At 34.9% G+C, this 24,759-nt stretch overlaps 3 protein-coding genes across 3 annotated transcripts; 1 reads left to right on the top strand and 2 right to left on the bottom strand.

Moving 5' to 3' along the window:
- Positions 1-3,337: 3,337 nt before the first annotated feature.
- On the bottom strand, positions 3,338-11,495 carry LOC113508954 (protein MEMO1). Its single transcript, XM_026892168.1, has 8 exons — positions 11,369-11,495; positions 8,194-8,275; positions 7,362-7,430; positions 6,991-7,103; positions 5,952-6,063; positions 5,179-5,398; positions 4,542-4,646; positions 3,338-3,633 (listed from the first exon to the last, which is right to left on the bottom strand). Exons 1-8 carry the CDS (start codon positions 11,415-11,417, stop codon positions 3,496-3,498), a joined length of 888 nt encoding a protein of 295 aa, XP_026747969.1. The 5' UTR covers positions 11,418-11,495; the 3' UTR covers positions 3,338-3,495.
- Positions 9,576-10,617, bottom strand: LOC113508959. Its single transcript, XM_026892173.1, has 2 exons — positions 10,338-10,617; positions 9,576-10,255 (listed from the first exon to the last, which is right to left on the bottom strand). Exons 1-2 carry the CDS (start codon positions 10,484-10,486, stop codon positions 9,904-9,906), a joined length of 501 nt encoding a protein of 166 aa, XP_026747974.1. The 5' UTR covers positions 10,487-10,617; the 3' UTR covers positions 9,576-9,903.
- A 1,087-nt stretch (positions 11,496-12,582) lies between the features above and the next one.
- Positions 12,583-23,686, top strand: LOC113508950 (ferrochelatase, mitochondrial). Its single transcript, XM_026892163.1, has 10 exons — positions 12,583-12,622; positions 13,796-13,935; positions 16,497-16,662; positions 17,175-17,292; positions 17,960-18,061; positions 19,221-19,386; positions 19,816-19,971; positions 20,524-20,640; positions 21,949-22,076; positions 23,501-23,686. The coding sequence occupies exons 1-10, from the start codon at positions 12,607-12,609 to the stop codon at positions 23,634-23,636; spliced, it is 1,245 nt and encodes a 414-aa protein (XP_026747964.1). The 5' UTR covers positions 12,583-12,606; the 3' UTR covers positions 23,637-23,686.
- The last annotated feature ends 1,073 nt before the right edge of the window (positions 23,687-24,759 follow it).

Below are 24,759 nucleotides of genomic sequence, written 5' to 3'. Positions count from 1 at the left end.
ATTTATTACATAACATGACATTAACAAATAAAACTTCAAACGTGTTTAATTAAATTCCTTTCCATGATTAATTAATGATGCAACGGTTTACTCACGCGTATTTATCGGGGTACCCCTCATGATTAAGGACTCCGGTTGAGTCCAAAACTATTCGGGCAACCGCGATAAATACGCGTGAGTAAACTATAGTATCATTTAACAATGAATCATTCTCACGTTAGTTACTTTCATTATTATTTATTTAATGACGGTTTATTCATCCATCTAACTAGTCGGGCTATTCCGGTAAAAACGCGTGAGTAAACCGTCATGAAATAAATCATTTTCAAGTAATTTTTTATATTATTCCGTTTCGACAAGTGACGTGACTTTGACTTGTCAGTTCAATACATTTGAGCGATTAGTCAGCGTTAGTTTTCTGTGCTTGGCCTAGTATTATAATGCGGTGGATTGGCGATTTATTACAAGTTGACAGGTATCCTTTACGATTTGAACTGCCCAACCATCAGCCGTAAGGCGTCTTGAGAAAAACAATATGAAGGCGCGGCGTCAACTCACGAATATTATTATTAATATTTGCTGTTCGTTTTGATATTCCATACATAAAGGATAAAAAAATAGAGCCTTATTATAGAAACTCCGCTGTCTGTGAGTATATCTGTCACCATGCTGTACCTCATGAACCGTTGTAATTAGACGGTAAAAACTTTTAGAGATGAAGTTTATTTGTTGAGTCCATAACACGAAATCGTTTCAGCATCGTTTGGTACGGACATTAATGGGATTGATGATCAATACTTTACGCAATTTGTTTTTTTTTTTATCTCATTTGTATGGAACCCTCAGTTTCGCGATTCCAATTCACTGTCCGCCGATTTCTGACTTATGTCAAAGCCAATATAATTATTCAAAGTTCTAAGTGTTTCGCCTATCCACGTTTATTATTATTTAAATAAATGGTCTTTTTCACATTTTCTTTAACTCCAAACTGCTACCTAAATTATAAAGGTATAAAAAGAATTGAAAAACTTAAAATTAACTTAAATGCTTATATAGAAAATAATATTATAACGTCAAATATATCCATGGGAGAATCTTATTTATGTGATGGCAACATTGGTCTTCAATTGTTGCCAGAAAACAGGTTTAAATTTGACAGTCTTGAGTGAAATATAATTAGTCAAGGGATATTATTAACCTCGCAAATTGACAACAGAAAAATCTTTGTCGTAGTAAAAATGACGTCAAACAGATGTGAAAAGTACCATTTAAAAGCGGCTTGCAATAGAAATGTATTGTCAAATTACATCACAAAAATGGCGTCCAAGTCTATTATCAACTTGCAAGGATTTATTAACAATAGGGTATATGACAAAAAAAACTATTTAGTTCATCAGACAGATTTACAAAAACTATTGAAAATGTATTTTTTGTTATCACGTAAACAAAAAGTTAAACGGATACAGTTATTTAAAATCTCGTGTGACGTCACTTACCAGTACGCTTTTTACTAGCAAGTGATGTTACAAGCCCACACTAGCATAAATTTCATCACCTTAAGTACTTTTAATTTCCCTAACTTTTTAATGAATGTGATAAAATGAAAAATAATTATTCTAGATTTTTGGTAAACCTGTCTTATGTACTTAGATTTTTTTGAAAAACACCCCATTGAGTACACCAAGTCCAAAATCATTAAGACATATTATGATAGTACAATATTTTGGTATATAACTCAAACATTTACAAATAAAAAAGAATTTTGAAGATTATTATTTAATCACATAAATAAGTTCTAAGCGTGTTTAAAAAGACAGGTGCCATATTTCAAACTTCGCTTCTACGTTGAAAATCACCGAGTTTCTATAAAACCCCCTAACATTAATACACCCAGACCAAAGTTCTGATATAAGAAAAATAACGTACAATCACATAACAAACCGCCAAACAATTTTCGACCTTATTGCTTTGCGTTTAGGAAGAAAAAAATGTAGATACACGGTGATTTTTTAGTAGTCTTACAAAAGCAGCCCAGTTCATGTATCCGACGTAAAATACCACTAGGCGCGATTATTACTTTTTTATCATCAACTAAGATAATAAGTACGAAGAAAATTAAACAAGAGAAATCTGAAATATACTCTTAAAAATGATAAAATTGCCGCCGCCCGCGCCCCTCACCAATGTTACAAGGCTCGGACCGCGCTCGCAACAGAGCTGTGTTTCTAAAAAACTACGAATTGCATCATAATATTGAATAAAAATTGCATTTTTTTTTCAAATCTCATAAATACCTATTTTTTTATCATGAACGTGTTCTAGTCATTGGATACATGAACTGGGCTGCTTTTGTAAGACGACTAAAAAATCACGGTGTATACAGAAAATAGACAACCTTTCTGTAATCGGTTCAAATGGCTTGGACTTACCATAGAAATATTGCAAATTAAGTGATGACAATTTATATTTATAAAATTAATAGATTTAAAAATCTAAAATCCCACATTTTAAATGTCACTCCATTATTTTTATCCAAATAGGACCAGCCGTTTTTATAGTTGTAAATTGCATTGTCATCGGGTTTGAAGCTACCCTGAAAGTTGCAGCCTGCTAGCTTATCGGGAAGAGCCTCAAAATTGAGTTACAAAAATCCAACCGGAACGACAAACAAACAAGAAAAGTGAGTGAATAAAAACGTGGGAAAATGGTCTGTGCCTTTCTTAAAGTAATAACCAAGCAAAAAAGCGAAATTGAAAATATATTCTGTCTGCGAAACACGTCTAGAAGTAATATTATTTCAGGTGTGAAAGAGAGAGGCAACTCTACACCGTCTGACTGTCTCCTTTCCACATCCATAGTTGAAAATAGGTCAGACCACACAACCCCTAGACACCTCACACCAGTCGCCCGCTCTCTGTCAACACATGACCCTCACAACTCTCACACAGGTCGCTCGTCACTCGTCACTCAACAATTAGAATTAGTTTCGACCAGTACCGTGAGCCGGAAACACTTCCGCGTTAACGTTGACCTTGAGAGCTCCAATCAGAATGCAGGACCCCGCTTCCTCCACCTCAGCTAGTTCACAGAATTCTTTTGGAGTATTAAACATGGCTACACTTGGTACGGTCGGCATTTCGATGGGTGACCATCTATGTCATAACGAGTTCCTCCGTGTTTCGGAAGGCACGTTAAATTGTGAGTACAGGCTGTTATTCATACATCTTTGAAAGTCGTTACAGGTAGTCAGAAAGAACGAAAAGCTTGAAAGTCTAACAACCAGTCTAAACCAAGGGGTATCGTGTTGTCCAGGTAACTGGGTTGAGGAGGTCAGATAGGCAGTCGCTCCTTGTAAAACACTGGTACTTAGCTGAATCCGGTTAGACTGGAAGCCGACCCCAACATAGTTGGGAACGGCGAGAACGACGATGTAAACACTGAATATTAGGTGTGTATGGGTTGTATGATCTTCGGAAGATCCTTTTCAGTCAAGTTTTACTCGAATACAAGGGAGGCGCTTGCATAAGAGACTGACGAATCATGGCTGTTCATGCATTGTGACGATTGAGCATACTTTAAAAACTTCATCGCCATGCGAGGCGAATTAGACTGACCGCGTAGTTTTGCTATCGCCTGAAAGAAAAATAATTTTCTGTTTTATAGCATGAGAAACATCCTACTAATATAAACGCGAAAGTTTTTATGTTTGAATGTTTCGTACTCTTTTACGCAGAAACTACTGAACCGATTTCGACGAAACTTAGAACACAGATAGTTTATAACCAGGATTAATATGGAGGATAGTTTTATCGCGGTTTTATGTTCCCGTAGGATCATTTTCGATTTGAAGCGACGATATACTAAATTTAATGAAAGTAGCCTATGTGTGCTAAATTTCATCGCAATCGGTTCGATATTTGGCGTGAGGGGTAACAAACATACATACAAGTACAAAAATTATCATATACTTTCTCATTTATAATAATAGTGACAATGGAGCAAACCAAACGCGAACAATATTTCATCTCAATCGGAAACTGGGAAGTGAGGTTTAAATTTGCAAGATTTGTTTACAGACAAAGGGACAGGTAACATACACATAAAAAAGCTAGTAAAAAATATACAAAAAAGCCCGTCCGACTCTTGAAGGATATTATAATTAGAATGGACTTGATAGACGAGAAAAAAAATAATTATCAAAATATATATCTTTAGCGCTCAGCATTGACGACAAATATTATTTGAATTTTGGAAAAAATCCAGAAACTAAAAAAACTCTTTTTTTTTTGAGTCACCTAGTTGTTACGATTTATTACTTTTCAGTGTTGCCATATTTAATCTATACGACATTATTTCAAATCACTAAAAATCGCGGCAAATACTTTTGCTATTTTCACAAAAAAAATATCGGAGAAAATTATCTCCTTATTTTCAAAAAAATAATTACAAGAACTTAATTATTTTACGATACACTACCCCTTATAATATATCAGATAGGTTTTTTAATAAATACTGTAGATATTTCATTAAAATATATTTACCTGCAATAGTACACCTATGGGATGCCTTCCACAGATGGTGTTGCCATACTTATTGAGATAATCAGTGAACATGCGAGGATCCATCTTCTCAATGATGTCCATACCCTGAGAATCAAAGACAAAAAACGTTTGTAATGATAATATATTCCACAACTTTCATACAACGTCATCTAGTCTCAAACTAAGCAGAGCTTGTATTATGAGTACTAGACAACTGATAAACATACTTATATATTTCTAAATACATACATAATATAGATAAATTACACCCAGACACAGAACAAATGATCGTGCTCATCACATAAACATTTGTCCTGGGCGAGAATCAAACCCTAGTCCAGTAATTTTTGCCCATGTTTTTATACACTCACTTTCTTGCTTGTTTTATCGTTCCGGTTGGATTTTTGCAACAAAATTTTGAGGCACTTCCCTATAAGCTAGCAGACTGAAATTTTAAGGGTAGCTTCAAACTAGATGACAATGCAATTTACAACTATAAAAACTGTTTGACCGATTTTGATAAAATTTGAATGGAGTGACACTTGAAAACATAGGTTTTTAGATTTACCTACCTTTATAATACCTAATTTTTTTTCATAAAAAACACAATTTAGAATTAAAATATCTTTCATATCACCTGTTTATCCAACCACTCGATGCTCTGATAGATTTGTCCTCGACTTGAATCCTTCCACGTGTAACGGAACCTGCTCCCCCAGTGACAGAAATCTGAGGATATGATTAACAGGTTCTGAGGATCAGCGAGGTACGGAGCCAGGATAGCGCCGTACTTGGCCTCTTTCTCAGGTGACAGGGAACCGACGAGAATCGGGATGATTGTGAAGCCGGTTTGGTATCTGTAAGAAAATATAATATTGTGTAAATGGCACCCGTTACAGAGAAACTACGTGGCAAATGTACATGTATGGGCCATAACATGCCCATATCATGACGGAGAAATGAGAGTAATGTTGTGAGGAAGGGAAGAAGACGGCTAAGGAAACGATGGATTGTGATATGGCTGCAAAGAGTGTTTCTTGTGAGATGACGTCAGATAGAAAGGTATGGAAGAGAAGAAGAAGATCCTATTAGTAGTTTTTGGGTGAAAAAGCAACAATTATAAATAAATAAATACGGACAACATCACATACATTGTTCTGAACCCAAAGTAAGTTGCTGAAGCACTTGTGTTATGGAATTCAGATACAACGAAGGTACCACAAACACCCAGACCCGAGACAATGTAGAAATGTGAATTGATACATTGACCCGACCGGGGATCGAGCCCGGGACCTCAGAGCTAGCGACACCTTGAAACCGGTGCGTACGCCACTCGACCACGGAGGTCGTCACAATTATCCATACATACAAACTTTCACGTTTATAATATTATTAGGATTGTATACTTACTCCTCCATAACCTTGGCTATGTACGGAAGGTGCATCTCTATGGAATGTTCATCTTCGTCCGTCTGTACGTCCATCCATTCGAACTGACGAGTCGCTTCCAGTTCCGCGTAAACTATAAACATGGTATTAATTTATTAGAATGAAAATTAGAAGAACATAGATCAATTCCACTGATTCTAATAAAAACACGACAGTAGATACAGCAAGAACTTGCAGTATATTTTTTTATAATAGACAAGATAAAATAAAATGAAATCCCCAGTGCCGGCGTTAGGGGGGAGCGTGATGGGGCGATGGCCCAGGGCGACAAATTCTGGGGGGCGCCAAGGTCTGAAGTTGGAGTCTCTTGCCTCTCCTGGCGCACACCCTCAGAACTGTGCTCTACGCTAGAGCTGGAATACTTCCACCGCCAAACGGAACGCTAAAGGAAAGATGAAATTCTTAATATAATTTTACTTGGGATCAGCAAGAAAACTAACACTTGATATTGCTGCCCTCAAGTGGGCGCCACAATATTTTCGCCCGGGGTGTCAGTGACCCTTACGCCGGCACTGGAAATCCCGATATTTATCAACATGTTTTTGAAAACTCGTACATAATTCACCTTAAAAACAGAAAAAAACTAAATTGAAATCGATCTTTCCATTCGGGAGTTATGATGCCAAAGGCAGAGGCTAAACTCAGCCCCTGTTCAAAGCAGGGATATTGACCATTTGACAGGACTTATCCTGATAGTAACTATCGTGAGAATGATTCATTATTAAATGATGTAACGGTTTACTCACGCGTATTTATCGGGGTACGCGTATGGTTCGACTCGCAATCCCGCCGCGTCTGCTCATGATTAAGGACTCCGGTTGGGTCGGAAACTAGTCGGGCTACCCCGATAAATACGCGTGAGTTAACCGTTACATCATTTAATAAGGACTTATCCTGTCTGAGGCTTAAAATATTCCATAACCCCATTTATATTTACTTACAGATATTATCAACGTTGTCTAAGTATTTAATGATAAATGTATTCTATTAAATAACTTACTCTGTTTATCAATAGTGAGGTCGTAGAGAGGCGTTTGATACTTGTCGAGCGACGAGAGCGCGCAGCCACCGAGCCTCACATGATGAGAGGGACCCAGGATGAAAATACGCTTACTATAATTTGGACAAAATGTTAATACTTAACAAAAAAATAATATCAATATCTATACTAATATATAAAGCTGAAGAGTTTGTTTGTTTGTTTGAACGCGCCAATCTCAGGAACTACTCGTCCAAATTGAAAAATCGGACCGAAGATACAATGAAAAATGTGAAAAAATCAGGGCAGATATAAATCATAACTTATATCTTTTACCCACCGGGACGAAGTCGCGGGAAACAGCTAGTTTCTATAGAAAAAAGAATACTTACACAACGACAGGACTAATTTGTCTGTAAGCGAAAGCTGCGCATGCGCCGCAATAGGAGTATCCCGCGTGGCTGCAATATAAAAAAAAAATATTAAAAAATGCCTGTATATATCCCACTGTTGGACTTAGACCTCTTCTCATAAAAAAAAGGCTTGGGCGTTGAGCACCATGGCAGATTCTGGATTGCAAAATGTTGGAATCTAATACTTTTTATACTCGTCAAGTAAGTTTAAATTTCAAATCAAAAGTCATATTGGGATCGAACCTGCAACGCATAAAACTGGCATAGAAATTCTGGCAAAGAACAGAAAAGTCTATATTGTGTTATCTATATCTATACTAATATCTATATCTATAATTCTATATTCTATACTAATATATAAAGCTGAAGAGTTTGTTTGTTTGTTTGAACGCGCTAATCTCAGGAACTACTGTTTCGATTTGAACAATTCTTTTTGTGTTGAATAGACCATTTATCAAGAAAGTTTATAGGCTAACATCACGCTGCGACTAATAGGAGCGAAGATATAATGGAAAATGTGGAAAAGACGGGGAAAATTCTAACCACGTGGACGAAGTCGCGGGCAACAGCTAGTTTTACATATAGCTTCCTTGAAATAAAAATATTCCCAATAAAAAAATCATCTCATTTCTGAGTGAACACACAAATACTGATCCTACGCGGGGATCGATCCCGCGACACGTCGCGAATAGGGCGCTTGGCGTGGCGACCTATACCGCTCGGCTATCCGTAAGTTGCTTTCAACATTTTACGTTTCCATTTAGTTTTGTAAGATAAATAATAGCGCTATCTAATAAAATACGTTACTTACGGTGCAATTATAGCTCTCGCCGGTCCATGAGTGAGATCAGCCTTAGAAAGCCACAAGTCCAACTGGCGTGACAATTCATTACCTGTTAACCAAGAATAAGTAATAATAATATAACGTATTTTTAATAGAGCAAGGATGGATGGCCCCGTGTAGATAACTCTAACACATTTTATATTAAAGTTCTCAACAAGGCCTCTGCATGTTGGACCTGTGTCCCCGTGCACGCTTATAAAAAGGACCGGGTTTCTTCCCATGAAGTTAATTAAAAGAGATACGAACATAATATCATAACATTCGACAACTTTCACACAGCGCCATCTAGTGTCAAACTAAGCAAAGCTTGCACTATGAGCATTAGAGAACTGATAAACTGAGATATTTCTTTATTCTCAGTATCCTAAGCTTTTTTTAAGTTAAGCAACACTATTCGTATTCTGTTAAGCATTTTTTTTTATTGTAAACTTTGAATGTCCTTGTATTAACTGTGACTGTTCCACCCCTTACTGAACTACAATTATTGTATTGACAAAATGCTTATATGAATTCCGTTAAATGTATTCTTACTTCCATTCAATCATTGGTTATTATAAAAAGTGGAATTGAGGACCAATCCCAATCCGACGCGAACTGGCGGCACTGATATTGAAGGTCTGTTTTTTTTTTCAGAAAGGTTTTTTTTATGTCGCCTCCCACTGCTGGACAAAGGCCTTCCTCTTTCTCTTCCACAACTCTCTATTCTTTTCAAGAAAGGTTTAGTGCCACAATATTATTAAGTAGCGACATCTCAACTGACACGGTATTATGAGAAACAGCCTATTATGAGCTACTATTTATACATCGAAAGCAGAACTTGCTTTCAGAATTTCGGCCATATTAAATGGGTTAAAACGTCAATAAAAGAAAAAACATACATCATAAACTTTATTGTTTAAATTATACAACAATAATTAACAAAAATATTTCACAATTTGTAACACAACAAAGATACAATATTAATATTAGATTAAACATTAAATATAGGCTAATATTTAAATAAAGGAAACAATAATTAAAACATTTATTTATTTAAATAACAAAGATTCACATAAAATTACAGATACAGGAATAATAATAATAACAGCCTTACAACGCCATCTAGTCTCAAACAGCAAAGTTTGCATTGAGTACTAGACAACTGATAAACATACTTACCTTTATAAATACCTACATATTATAGATCAATAACATCCAGACACAAAACAAATGATCATGCTCATCACACAAACCTTTGTTCTACTCAGGAACACAATATATCACAAATAATCAACCCACGGCTGGGTCACAGTAGTTATGCAACCTCTGTGATACCATCCTTGTTCAAATCCAGTGATGACATCCTCATATTTCTTTATCAAAGCCTACAAAATGTCTACAGATAACCAAAGGCCTAACCCAAATCCTTTGTTTGCTGTCCTGAGCTAGCAGGACTTAATAACTTAATTCTGGATTGTACATGTCTGTTCTTCCATTAGGCTGGAGTGGAACTACCCTGATAGATATAATATAATGTTCCACAACTTTTAAACAACACCATCACAGTTTATCTGGTCAGACCTATTTTCTCATGAAAATCAGGTTTCTTCTCTTGAAGTTATCCCATGACTAAAGATGTACTTAAAAAAAACAATACTTTTAAAATAAATAACATAATTCTAAACCATCATCAGCTTTTTAGTTAACTAACAACCTCTCAACCTTATTAGTGACCTCTTTTAGTAACTGTTCTCGTAATTTAGGAAATTTTGCATCAAATCTCAACTTCAAGCTATCCAAATCAAATCCCTCCATTTTCATTTCTTCAATACTATTGTTTGACATTTCATACTCTTTGGTCTTGTCTATGTAATGTTTAGATTCTTTTTTAATTTCTCCTAGACCATGTATGGCATTATACATGCTGTCGAGGAGTTTGTCAAGGCGGGCTTTTTCTGTCATTGCCAGTTCATTGATAAGTGATTCGAATTTGGAATCGTACTCCATTTCATGGACACTACAGTTATCACAGCTGTTAAAGTCAAGAAACCTGAAAGAAATACATTTATTTGGATATAAATAATCCAAAGAGCATTCAAATTGCGTTTAAATATAATTATTGTTAGACTAACATTCGTTTCTTAGTCTTCTCCGGCCTCCATAAAGATTTTCCTTTGCCGCGGAATTTTGTCAACGATGTGTTAGCAGTCAATACAGCGCGAGTTCCATTTTTCAAAGCATTTCTTGCACCGGGCTTCATAACATTCTTTTTCTCAGCCATTTGATAAGAATTAGGAAAAAATATTAGTATTTCGAATGATCGCACTGACGCTTGTTTTTAAATAGCTGTCAAACAATATGTCGCCATGGCAACCATTACCCTTTTCGTTCAGGAACAAAGTTTTCGTATGTACATATATTTTTGAATTAAAAAAAGAACTGTAGAACTTAAATTTAACTCATCATTGAATACCAAAGTATTTATTCAAACCACACCTTTAAATAGAAATGTTACTTCCTGGCGTATAAACTACATTCTTTGTTTAACACAAAAGCATGAAGAATCCAATTCGTTTTATTGCATGACTCACATAAACAGCTTTACAACTATAATATTAATTTGTACATCAATCAGTAAAAGCATTATTAAAAATAAATAAATAAGAGAATGATACTATTTTATACATTTCCGAACGCAACACAAAAAGAAATCAATTCTGTGACTTTTGCTAGGCACTTACGAGGTCATCAACAGGTCAATATAAATATTTAAATGAACCATGCAGGTAGAAGCATAAAAAGTATCGAATAGTCGAATGCATTAAATAGAACAACAGTTATAAAGCTAGAACAAATAAGAAACATTAAATAAAATAAGAAATAGGTGAGAAATAATCTTTTAAAAGTCCAGGCAAAGGAATTGCATTCTAAGCCGAATGATAAAAAAAGGTTTTACAAATCATCCCGAGAAAGACAAAAGAGATTATTAATAGGCACTTTACAACAAAGGTTAACGACCTTTTGACTTTTTGAAGTTACTCTAAATAATAAGTTTATTCATTTTTACAAACAAACCTTAATTTTTAATTTTAAAAATTGTCGTGATTGACAAAATAAAAATAAGTATAAAATATTATTACTCATAGATTTATTATTTACATACCGTTCTCGGTATACCAGCTGCCAGCGTGCGAAGCGTTGCGACACGACATTTTCCTTATTTATACGAATAATTAATTAAAATATGATTAAAACAAATAAATAATTAAAGATAACTTTCACAATCACAAAAATAATACTTTGACGTTGATGTAAATACACCACAGACAATTCACAATCTTAATTTTTTTTACAACAATTTTGAACGTTTGCGAAGAAAGATTTTAATAAACATTTTGCTTTATGTAAATATTACTTTGTGCGACTGTTCCAAAACGATTTACCTATTTATAAACTGCATGCATGCACTTGTACATTATTGTTGCTGCTTAAAACGCTAAGCAGCTGCACATTCATTGCAAAAATTGGGATTTTATGCTCTTGAGATTCAAGTGACTTAAGATCAAAACTCAAGCCCATAAAGTACAGTCTTTACGGTTCTTATAGCTATTGGTGGTAAATTCTCCATATTGTTTATAATATTTGACCAGTCGATCGATTGCTTGCTATAGGAAATTAAAGTTCAATAGTTGGGCTACAATATGACGTCACAAACTCACAGTTTTGTAGCTGTAACGATTGAGTTTTTACCATTTATTTTTATTATTTTACGCAATGCAAGTATTCATTGTCCAGTATATTAGCTTTCGTCACAATTAACCGACAGGCTGAATGAATTTTTATTTCAGTAAACAGCTTTACTCAACATACAACAGAAAATAAAAGTTATATAATATTTGTAAAGATTGCAATTACATAAATAAACACTATCATGTTTAATATGCAGTTTTACTCAGTGATAGTGCATAGTCACTGTGATTTGCCAAAAGTTAGGTAATTTGACATAATTAATACTTGATTATTTCAAAACAACGTTTTAAATGAATTCAAAGATTTTGTAATTATTTTCTTTGCTAAAGTAAAGCGGAAAAATGTGATTTATTTTTTTATAAATTAAACTTGAATCGGTCAATTTTAAGCCATTTATCATTCTATACGAATTAATTCAATTACCAATTTATTGTCTACCTCCCAAATCGGACATCCCTTGCTAGCATGCGATTACTTGTCTGTACTCTGTTGCCAATGTCAATTGTTGTCAATATTCCGGCAAGCGATAATGAGACCGAGTTAAAATTCTAATTAAAATAAAAATACATTTAATTATTTGCATTTATTAAAAAGCATTCGTGTATTTTTCTAAATAAATATAACATTCCCGTATAAGTGTAATTCAAGAAAATGTTTTCTTCTCTGTGTAAGTAAAAATTTCGTAATATTTTTTCACGAAAATTCTTTACAAATTGACCTAATTTATTCGACATGTTACCTATTGTACAACTGTTTAAATATTGATTAATTATTAATACCTTTCAGGTGCATTACCTTACATATTATTATAGTTATATAAAATGTAATTTAACTCCCGTTTTCTTACACCCGAATTATTATGAAATCTTTGAGTTACGTTTTTGTAGCCGCTGCGTGACTATTGACTATTTTTAGTGTCTGGTTAAGAACCTAACTTTGATTTGTGTGTATACTATTTACAGTGCCTAGTCTAAAGTTATAATTTCCAAAAAATACCTTAGTACTATAATTTTCTGAAATTATAATTTTAGCTTATATGTATTTTTTTAATTGTCTTTTCATAGTCATGTGCACAATGTAAAGTTATTATCACTTGCTGAAAATATGTAGTTTGAATTGTGACACCAGAGTATAGCCATAGAGTCAAAAGTAAAGTTATTTCAAGTCGACCTATACTAGGTACTTAAGAAACATTAGATTACAGATCTATTGACTTGGTTCAAAAATATCATTTTCATTGACAAGAAACGGCAAGATACTTAATAGGTTAAACATACATAAAGAAAACGAAAAATACTTAAACATCATTATTGGCCTAGCCATTTCCCAACTATGTTGGGGTCGGCTACCAGTCTAACCGGTTTCAGCTAAATACCAGTGTTTTACAAGGAGCGACTGCCTATCTGACCTCCTCAACCCAGTTACCGGAGCAACACAATACACCTTCGTTAGACTGGATGTCAGACTTTTTCAGCTTCTGACTATCTGCAACGACTGTCAAAGATGTATGAATAACAGCCGGGACCCACAATTTAACGTGCCTTCCGAAACACGGAGGAACTCGTTATGACAAAGATGGTCACCCATCCACGGACCAACCGCGTCAAGCATAGCTTAACCTGTGATTGAATCACTTATGCGGTTATAGCTTAGCCACAAGCTCCTCAACGAAAAATACTTAAACAATCATCATTAAATCTTATACACATGTTCTTGGAGGGCATAAGCTTGCTTTATACAACTTAAAAATAAACCTCAACTCAACTATATCACTCTCAAGTGGGTGTGTTATCTCTAGTACATTGTAAAGGTGAAAATTCTAAAGATTTGTCTTCAACAGGTCGTACACATGCCCCGAGACTTAATCGGATGTTTGTTGCGAAACAAACAACATGTCAAACTCCTGAAGACCAGTGTAAGCAGAAGCCGAAAACGGCAATTGTCATGCTCAACATGGGAGGCCCACAGAACATAGACCAGGTATGACTTTTACCATATTTTAATTATTAAAAGAGTAACTGTAAAATAGGGTGAATATAGGTATTTTTTGGGTCAGAGATTTGGATGTTAAACAAGACAAAATAATATAAAGATGATATAAAAATTCTCAAGCATTTCATAAAACAATTGTGTTTAAACTAATTTATGTAACCAAATGCAAGAAATCCCTTAAAAAAAAACAATTTTCTATTCACCCCTTGATTGAACCTCTATTCATCCCATTTTACAGTAAGGTATTATTTATTTTTTATTTTTAAACAATCACATACTGTGTAATACTGACTTTCCATTGACCAAAATGAAGAAGGTGGCTGGTTCAGGCTGAAAGCAGATGGTGGAGAACCGGGTTTTGTGACGTAATTTGGGGGAGGCCTTTGTCTAGCTGATTTGCATATGGCTGAATAAAAAATAGATTGAAAAAAATATATTTAATAATTGAAAATTCATTGAATTGACCGTGAGTGTTTCGCCCCGTACTGAATTTCAAATTATTTTGTTTGAAAAATGCTTAGGATAATAATAATAATAAACAGACTACCTCCGTGGTCGAGTGACGTACGCACCGGTTTCAAGGTGTCGCTAGCTCTGAGGTCCCGGGTTCGATCCCCGGTCGGGTCAATGTAAAACTTACATTACATTGTCTCGGGTCTGGGTGTTTGTGGTACCTTCGTTGTATCTGAATTCCATAACACGAATGCTTTAGCAACTTACTTTGGGTTCAGAACAATGTATGTGATGTTGTCCGCATTTATTTCTTTATTATTTATTTAATACGACGTGTGCTAATTTAATCCAATTTTCACTCATTCATCGGCCATTGTAAACAGGGCCCTGATATCTATAATATTAGGTCATAACAAATCATGAATGACCACTTGAGATAATTGTTACACTTGGCTTAAGTATTTCTGTGTTATTTGTCGGTTATCATTGCAGAACCTAAAAAAAATCCCTTAAAAGATTCTCAATTTTGTGCAAATGTAGGGAAGGTTGTGAAATATTTATTTATTATTTATTGAAATAAAATATTATAATAAAATATTAGCATTCTTTTTGAGTCGGATTCGGATAATTTGGTGATAACTTCAAAATTCGGACCTTACCAACCGTTGATTAACCTCAATTTTTGAAATTAATTACAAATTAATTATCTGTGAATATTTTAATCGTCTAACTATCACGGTTCATGAAATACAGTCTGGTGACAAACGGACAGATAGCGGTGACTTAGTAGTAGCGTTAGGGTTTTACCTATAACTAGCTGTTTTCCGCGACTTCGTCCCCGTGGGTAGAAGATATAAGTTATGATTTATACCTGCCCTGTTTTTTTCACATTTTCCATTGTATCTACGCTCCTATTAGTCGCAGCGTGATGGTTTATAGCCTAAAGCCTTCCTCGATGAATGGTCTATTCAACACAAAAATATTTTTTCAATTTGGACCAGTAGTTTCTGAGATTAGCGCGTTCAAACAAACAAACAAACAAACTCTTCAGCTTTATAGATTAGTATAGATATAGATTTGCGTAACCCTAAAAAAAACTACTGTTTTTTTCTAGTATATCTTTTTAGATGTGTAAAAAGCGAACGTGTTTAGGTGATACCCTTTTCAAAGGTTATCTTATTTTTTTTTGGAATATTTCTGTTTTGATAAATTGTTTAGGTCTTAGACTGTGCGTAGGTCAAGGTTAAGATACCTATACATTTGAAGTTTTCTATTTGTATTAAATTTTTTGGTCTTTTGTTTGTTTAAAAAATAACGACGCCCGCATTAAGGAAATTTATCCTTGTGTCGGGGGTTTCACAAACATTCAAGACACCCTGACTCAGGTCAAGCATTCGTGGATCACGCAAATTGCTGCCAGTGGTTTGGCGTGGTGACCTCAACCACTCGGCTAGACAAGACATTACAATAGATTTAATATCTTAATATACACTTGATACTATCTAATTTAAACTATCAAAGGACGTTATTATAGTTGAATTGGGACTAGTGTTATAATTATGATCCCTACTAATGTGATAGCATTGAAGTGTATCCTTTGTCCCACTTTTAAACCCTCGAAGCAAATGAGGGATTTCTTTATTTTATTTATGTAAAAAAGCGACAGCGTGCTATGTTGTGGAGTTTGTTGCGCCGTTTCTTCTTCACAGCTAGATCACTTAGGAAGCGGTGAAGGGTGGGCGATACGGGGAGCTGTCAGTATATTTTGACGTTCAATAAGTGCTACTTTGTAGCCTATTTTGAATAAATGGATTTTGATTTTGATTTGATTAGTCAGCACCCAGATTCTCTCACCCTTCACCGCTTCCTAACTGCTTTTGTTGTGAGAGAGGAAACACCCTTTACAATATGGGTTTCTCGTCTGTCTAACTAAGGGCTATAGTGTTGCCCAGGTAACTGGGTTGAGGAGGTCAGATGGGCAGTCGTGTAAAACACTGGTACTTAGCTGAATCCGGTAAGACTGGTAGCCGACCCCAACATAGTTGGGAAAAGGCTAGACCGATGATGTTGTAATTAGTGTTATTTTATTTTTACAGGTAGGAGACTATCTTCTACGTATTATGACAGACAGGGATATGATACAGCTGCCGATTCAGGGCAAGCTAGGACCCTGGATAGCTTCTAGAAGAACCGAAGAAGTCCAGAAGAAATATCTGGAGATTGGAGGAGGATCGCCCATATTAAAGTGGACTAACAGCCAAGGTACATTATTCTATATTGGTTTTAGACGGATAGGAATTTGAAGGCTGTCAATAACAATGTTTTTTTTCAACTCAATTCAATTCTTTATTGCATACCATAGTGTTACATAGGTGGTAAATTATAACACATCCAACAGGTTCACAGCTCATTATGGACCATTTCGGGCACAGCAAAAGTAGGAGAGGAGGAAAATATTAATTTATAATATACGTATTATGATATATTTTAATATTATATATTCCATGTTTGTATATAATCGTCCTTTAATTAATGGTGTCCAATTATTGTGTTGGAAAAATGCTTAGAAGATGGAGAAAATAGTGTCATTTTGACACTAATCGTATCTCACGGATCAACCGACCACGCTATCAGCCTGAAATTTTTATCGTAGCTTAAAACCCGATGACAATTCAATTTACGACTGTAAAACGGCTGGAAACGCGAATTTAATAAAATTGGAACTTTTATTAAAAACGTGGATATTTAGATTTTTTTAAATTTCTTGTTTCCAGGCACACTGCTAACAGAATCCTTGGACAGATGTCTGCCGGAGACGGCGCCGCACAAACACTACGTAGCATTCAGATACGTGCCTCCCTTCACGAACGATGCGTTTGATGAATTAGAGAGGTAGTGTAACACCCTATATGCATGCCACTGCTAGGGACAAGACCCCAATTGTGCTATCTACAATAGCCGATGAATGAATGGAAATTGGATTAATATAACTCTATTAGATAGTATTTTTTTTAAAGACTCCCGTACTAAGGAATTTGATCCTTGTGTCGCGGGGGTTTGACAAACATTCAAGTCACATGCACATAGACACCCAGGCTCAGAACAAGCATTTGTGGGGTCAGAATGCTTGTCCTACGCGGGGATCGAACCCGCGACACGTCACGCACAGTGGGTTTGGCGTGATGGACCTCAACCACTCGGCATCCGTGCAGTCACGGCTATTAGTCGAAGTTCTCCAAAATAATAAGCATTTGCTTAAGAGAATAGGGATAGTCCCGGGACCCTGGCCTCTTTCCGTATAGCAAAGGATTGAAAATTAATCACCACCGTGGATTGGTGATTTCAGATTTCAACACTTTTTTTTTCCTTAACCGCTTTTTAATGGTGTTTTATAATAATAAAAAAGTACAAGGAACTAAGAGAATAATAAACCATCACATAGATTTTAAATAATTAGTTTTAATACATACATGATTCGATTTCAAATCGTAAAACTCGTTCACGAGCGACCCAGCGCTGGACCAAAAAAACCTACTATTTTTTTTTGTTTTTGTTTCAGGGACGGAGTCGAACGCGCAGTTATATTCTCGCAATACCCCCAATACAGCTGCGCGACCACTGGCTCTAGTTTAAATGCGATAGCTGATTTTTATAGGGGCAGGTAAACACATGTTGAATTAATATATTTATAAAGGGTTGTTTTTAAACGATCAGTCAAATTCTAATAGAATCGTTTCATCCTTTTAGAGAGAGCACTTAAGAGTGTATAAAAATACGAGTATATGTATATCTTACTAATCTGTCTGTCTAATGAATATATATAAAAATAATGTTTGTACGCCGAAAGGTAGAATCTACAAGGACCCTCAAACTTATGTTACCAGCTTTTTGTAATACCTACATTCTATACAAATAAATATCTGATTCTGATTCTGATTCTAACTTTCACGCCAAAACTACTGAACTGATTGTAATGAAATTTGGGACACAGATAGTCTAAAGTCTGAGGACCGACTATCATTACTTTTAACCTCAAAAAAGGGTTGTATACTTTATATATAGTAGGGGGTTAAAGTCTGTGTATGAAGGATTGCAACGCATTGCCATACACCGACACAAAAACGCGGATGACGTAGCACGGCGGTTCAGATTTAGTCAGTAAGAGTCTGACACTACCCATTTCCACCCCCGAGGGAGTGGGTGTCCATGAGGATTCCCCCGCCTAAACAAAAAAAAAAATGCGGGTTAAAGCCTACATAAAACTTTTTGGAATTTACTAAGTACGGCTTCGAAATTTGGCTTTAAATATTGTTTATTTAAAATAATGAAATATGAGTACAGCAGTTTTTACGCCAGTATTTTGATTTGAATACCCTCCATTAAAATCAGGGTCGAAGAGTCATCAATTAAAGTCAAGCTCATGGCTACATAATGTCCCGCCAAAAGTTGTGGAACATTAATATTATTATCATCATCATCCACAGCCTATATCCTCCCACTGCTGGTCATAGGCCTCCCCTTTCTCAGGAAAGATTTTTTATTATATTTAGCCCTAATTCTCTAAATGTTTTTATAATAACTATCGTGAGACTGATTGATTATTGAAATAATGATGTAACGGTTTACTCACGCGTATTTATCGGGGGTGCCTAGTAACTGGTGCCCGACGCGGCGATCGCGAGTCGAACGGACTCGCTCGCCCGCCGCGTCTGCTCATGATTAAGGACTCCGGTTGGGTCCAAAACTAGTCGGGCTACCCCGATAAATACGCGTGAATAAACCGCTACATAATTTAATAATCTCTAAATGTTGTTTTTTAGGTCAATCCCTAAAAACATAAAGTTCAGCATGATTGATCGCTGGGCGACACATCCACTCCTAGCCAAAGTGTTCGCTGAGAGGATCAGAGAGAAACTACTGGCCTTCGACGATGACGTCAGGGATGACGTGTTAATATTGTTCACAGCTCACAGTTTGCCGTTAAAGGTATTTGGTTTTTTTTTTAAATATAAACTTTTTTGTTGATTTTGCAGTTGAATTTGTGAAAGGAGTTTTTAATTCGTTTTTTTTTGTTTTTTTTTTGTTGCTAAACTTGGGACTGGATGTAAGGATTTTGTTCAAACTTTTATATTGAAAAGTGGTTTAGCTGTTTTTTTATTAAATTGTACTTTCTTTTTGAATTAAACTGCTTTAGGAGGTAACCGACCGCTACCGCAACGGAAGTTCGTTACAGTAAAATGGCGTCACGTTTCAGTACTATACGATTTTAAAATATTTTTTATAGTTTGAAAACATCAATGAAACATTTTTGAGAAAAGTTTTATTTCAAATTTTTTTTTAAGCATCCTTACCCAAACTCACTTTTCTTTCCTGAATTTTTAATTAATTCTAGATTTTCCTCTTTTATTTCTCCAGGCTGTGTCACGTGGCGACACATACCCTCACGAGGTAGCGGCCACAGTCGCGAACACCATGATAGAGTTGAACCTGAAGAACCCTCACAGGTTGGTCTGGCAATCCAAGGTGGGCCCGTTGCCATGGTTACAGCCCTACACCGATGACGCTATCAAGGTAACGTATTAAAACCATATAATTTACTTGAGAACTGAATTAAAAATGGACTACATTCTCTTCTGGACTTTAAAAGAGACTGCGACCCCTGATTTTGTTTCGACATTTCTTCTCAGGGTAGTCAGATAGGAAATGTAGGCTCCATCGTTCTCAAAGACATGTAGTAGTGATAAAATATCCTATTTGCAGAATAAATCATTTCATTTCATTCATTTCTGAAATGATGTTGGTTTTATGCTTGTTACCCCATTAGTTCGGAGAGGATTTACTGAATTTGTTGATTATTTTTCCATTTAAAGCGAAAAACCTGGTTTTTGGTTCCATAAATTTTATTAAACCTTAAATGAATAATTGGAAATTTCCCTGACACATTTTTGTGTGATGAGTATGATGAAATTTATCTATATTATGTATGTATTTAGAAATATATAAGTATGTTTATCAGTTGTCTAGTACTCATAATTCAAGCTTTGCTTAGTTTGACACTAGATGGCGTTGAGAAACATCATTGAAGTGCTAAATTTCTTTTTAACATCTCTATTCTTTTTGCAGGCATACGCGAAACAAGGCAAAAGGCATATAATCTTAGTGCCAATAGCATTTGTGAACGAGCATATTGAAACTTTACATGAATTGGATATAGAGTACTGTCACGATGTAGCCAAAGAGGTAAGACTTATGTCTCCACGGATAGCCGAGTGGTTGAGGTCGGTCGGGTCAATGTAAAAATTCACATTTCTCGGGTCTCGGGTCTGGGTGCTTTAGCAACTTCACTTTGGGTTCAGAACAATGTAATGACAGATAAAAAGGGGATGACGACATTTTTTTCAGTTTCCGTCTTTTAGCTGTCTGATATTTAATATTACCAGATTAAATTTAGTCATATACCCTATTGCTTTTTGACGACCTCCGTGGTCGAGTGGCGTACGCACCGGTTTCAAGGTGTCGCTAGCTCTGAGGTCCCGGGTTCGATCCCCGGTCGGGTCAATGTAAAAATTCACATTTCTACATTATCTCGGGTCTGGGTGTTTGTGGTACCTTCGTTGTATCTGAATTCCATAACACAAGTGCTTCAGCAACTTACTTTGGGTTCAGAACAATGTATGTGATGTTGTCCGCATTTATTTATTTATATTATTTTATTTATTTATTTATTGCTTTTTTAAATAAATTATCAGAACAAATACGTTTAGCGTTACAAATATTTAATTTTGAATTAAGTTACGCCTTAATGTTTAATGGATACGTATTTTTTAATTCGTCCTGCAAATATAAGGCACTGATAACCCGAAACACAGGTTTAAAACAAACCTAGTTCGGGTGTCCCTATATTATCTTTAGACCATCCTTCTTGTATATTATTATGTTTTGGTGTAGATTAACTCAACTCCTATGATTATGACTATTAAGATATTTTTACTGGTTTTACATCCGAGTCATTTGTATTCGTACATGTATTTAAGTAATGTGAACTATGTTTTTAATAAATATATTTTTAATTTTAATTTAATTTTTTAATTTTAATAAATTGATGAAATGACAGTTAAAAAAACTTACGTGTGACGTCGAATCGTTACGTCACAAGCCCCCTCTCCTTAACTTTAAAGCAGTTTATCTTTGTAAATTTTAGTTTTCCAGAAAAAGGAACTAATCTTTCCAACTAAGGGACTATATAGATTTTTTATTTTTATACCCAGTCGTCGTCCATATTCTATCCCTACTTCCCTACTAATATTATAAATGCGAAAGTAACTCTGTCTGTCTGTTTTTCTGTTACGCTTTCACGTCTAAACCACTGAACTGATTTTAATGAAATTTGGTACAGACATAGAGTTGACCTTGAGAAAGAAGATAGGATAGTTTTTCCCGGACTTTTGAAGAGTTCTCTTGGAAACGCGATATAACCGACCTCGACGCGGGCGAAGCCGCGGGCGAAAAGCTAGTGTTATTATACTTTACAATTATTTCTAATTCCAGGCTGGTATAGTCCATATAGAGAGAGCAAGCACACCGAACGCACATCCTACGTTCATTCAAGCGTTGACGGATATCGTCGCGACGCATTTGCGATGCGGACCTGCCGTGTCCAAACAATTCTTGACCAGGTAACTATAATACCAGTCGTATTATCCCACTGCTGGGCAAATTAATTGTCCAGACAGATTCCTAAAAATATTGGATAAGTATTTTTTTCTTTTATCTCGTGTACATCAAAATGAGCGTAGTGATTTACGATCTCGTGTGACGTCACTAACCAGTACATTTTTTGCTAGTAAGTGATGTTTTTAGCCTCGACTACTAAACTTGTAAGGTGATTTTTATCTTCGTTACTTTTTAATATTGTAATAAAGTGAAAAATCGTCTTCAATATTTTTTTGATATCTGTCTGATGGACTAAACGGATTTATAGGTATTATAAGATAATATAGTCAAATACCCAATTATAATATGATACGCACTTTGTTAAGTAATCAGTTTAGTTATTTATCTATAATATTATATTCATATTTACAAACATAAGGTATGTTAATCAAATTGTCTATACCCTATTCATCGGGGCTTGAGCCAAAGTGTAAACAAAGAAATCAATGTTCCCCAAACTTTTATTTTAGTTTTTATTTTCATTTAACTATCTCTATATGATTTTATTTATGTTTCAGTTTATCTTACATAGTTCACATGTTCAAATAAATGCTCAAGTTTTGTTAGGAGGTACTAAACTATGAAGATAATAAAAAATAAGGAAAAAAATCTAAGAAAAAGTATAAACATTGCTTAGCCCAGGTTCAGGTTCACTTATGTTATTACACGAAAACTTCAATATAACTAAAACAAAACAATTAACAAATAACTTTAAACGTAACAAAATAATAAACCTAATGAAAACAATAAAAATAATAACGGAATAACATGAATTTAACGAAAATCTTAAAATGTCTGCAGTGGGATTTCTCACATCAACAAGTTGTTCGATAGTAAAGATGGCGGGTATGACCCGACCGATGAAAAAACGTCACATTTTTATGTAAAATGTTCGCAGTATCTGTGGTCTTCATTTAGTCGTATTAAAATGTGTTCCAAGTTTGAGAATAGTTCCTTTTTTAGGTTCTTTTACATGTAAACTATTTAATTCGTAATTAATTAAAATTAAGAAAATAATTTAAGGCATTTATGATATTTGATTTCAAATAAGTCTGAACGGATTACAAACGTTTTATAGACTTCGTAGTAAAATATAATTTCTTATGTTGTCTGTGTATGCTTCCGTAGTTATTTTTATAAATTAAGTTCAGTACATCAATCGTGACATATAAAGAACCCTTTTTATGGTTTGTTTACCTTTTGGCTCATGGCTCGTTGAATAGGGTATAGTATTCATGATACAAGCTTTGCTTAGTTTGACACTAGATGGCGTTGTGTAAAAGTATAATGATTTCAGTTATTTTGTTAATTTTAAGTTTTTTTATGTTTTTGTACGCAATTTTATTTTATAATGGCTTTGTATAATAGTAGAATACTATGTCCCTAGATGTCCTCACTGTGTGAGCCAACGTTGTCACAGCTCCAAGGAGTTCTTCAAGAGCCTCTGTTCAGAGGTTCCCTGCCGCGATACCTACATACCTTCCATACCGACTATCGTGATGACCGAGCCAACCAAAACATAAGTTTAAATGTAATATAGTAGCAAAGGTTTTAATACATGGTTATTTGGTGATTTTGTGTTTTATTCTACCCTTTTTTATACTTTAAGGGCCGATTTTTCAATCGCCAGATAACTTTTATTCGACGAATATGTTTGACGCTTTGACAGCTTCTGTATAGAAAATATGTCAAACGGCCACATTTCTTCCTCAGATAAAAGTGTAGTAGAGGACGTTTACCACTTGTTGGTGAAATGTGTCAGGAACAGAGCTGGCAGAGAGTCTTTGATGAATAAATTAAATATAAAATTAATCGATTTAGGAATTTTTCAAAGTATTTTGTCAGTACCTTTATCGGAAGCCATTTTAGTTTATAAGATAATAAATAAGATAAGCTAGAATAAGTAAATTAAATGTTTAAGTTGCGATGGGGCTGACATGGTCTAAAAGTCCCTAAATAAAATAAGATTAAAAAAATACTTTTAGACAGACAGAATATATTTCAATTTTTCTTTTGTGTTTGCTAATGAACTTACTTTAAAATTCAATTCAATTCAAGGTTTTTATTTCTCTCATATACATTACATAACTAAATTACATGCCCCGCAAAACCGTTTACACGGTTTGACTGCGGGAACGAGTGTCACATTAATATAATTTATTTATAAATTGCAGACGTGGTTATTCACTCCTGCACAGGTACACAGATACAGACACTCACATTACATCCTTACCTTCATGCATTTATATATTTCCATTCTTGTACACACATTCATAGACATTCACACACACATTCCTACATACATACTTAAATAAAAGGCATAGTTTATTTGCCCACGTTTTTATACACTCACTTTTCTTGTTTGTTTGTCGTTCCGGTTGGATTTTTGTAACTCAATTTTGAGGCAGTTAACAAGCTAGCAGGCTGAAATTTTCAAGGTAGCTTCAAACCCGATGACAATGCAATTTAAATCTATAACAAACGACTGCAACGATTTTGATAAAATTTGAACAGGGTGACTTCTTATTCTACATCAAGTTCTTATTTAACGTATAAAATGTGGGTTTCTAGATTTTTACCTAGTTTTTTTGAGATCCCTTTGGTCAGAGGTTAGTCTATCTGCACTGGACTGGCCTTGATTGGTCA

Source organism: Trichoplusia ni, chromosome 3 (genome assembly GCF_003590095.1).
Source record: "Trichoplusia ni isolate ovarian cell line Hi5 chromosome 3, tn1, whole genome shotgun sequence".
In the NCBI taxonomy this organism is placed as follows: domain Eukaryota; kingdom Metazoa; phylum Arthropoda; class Insecta; order Lepidoptera; family Noctuidae; genus Trichoplusia; species Trichoplusia ni.
Note: the sequence above shows the minus strand (reverse complement) of the source record. Positions and strands in the feature narration are given on the sequence as shown.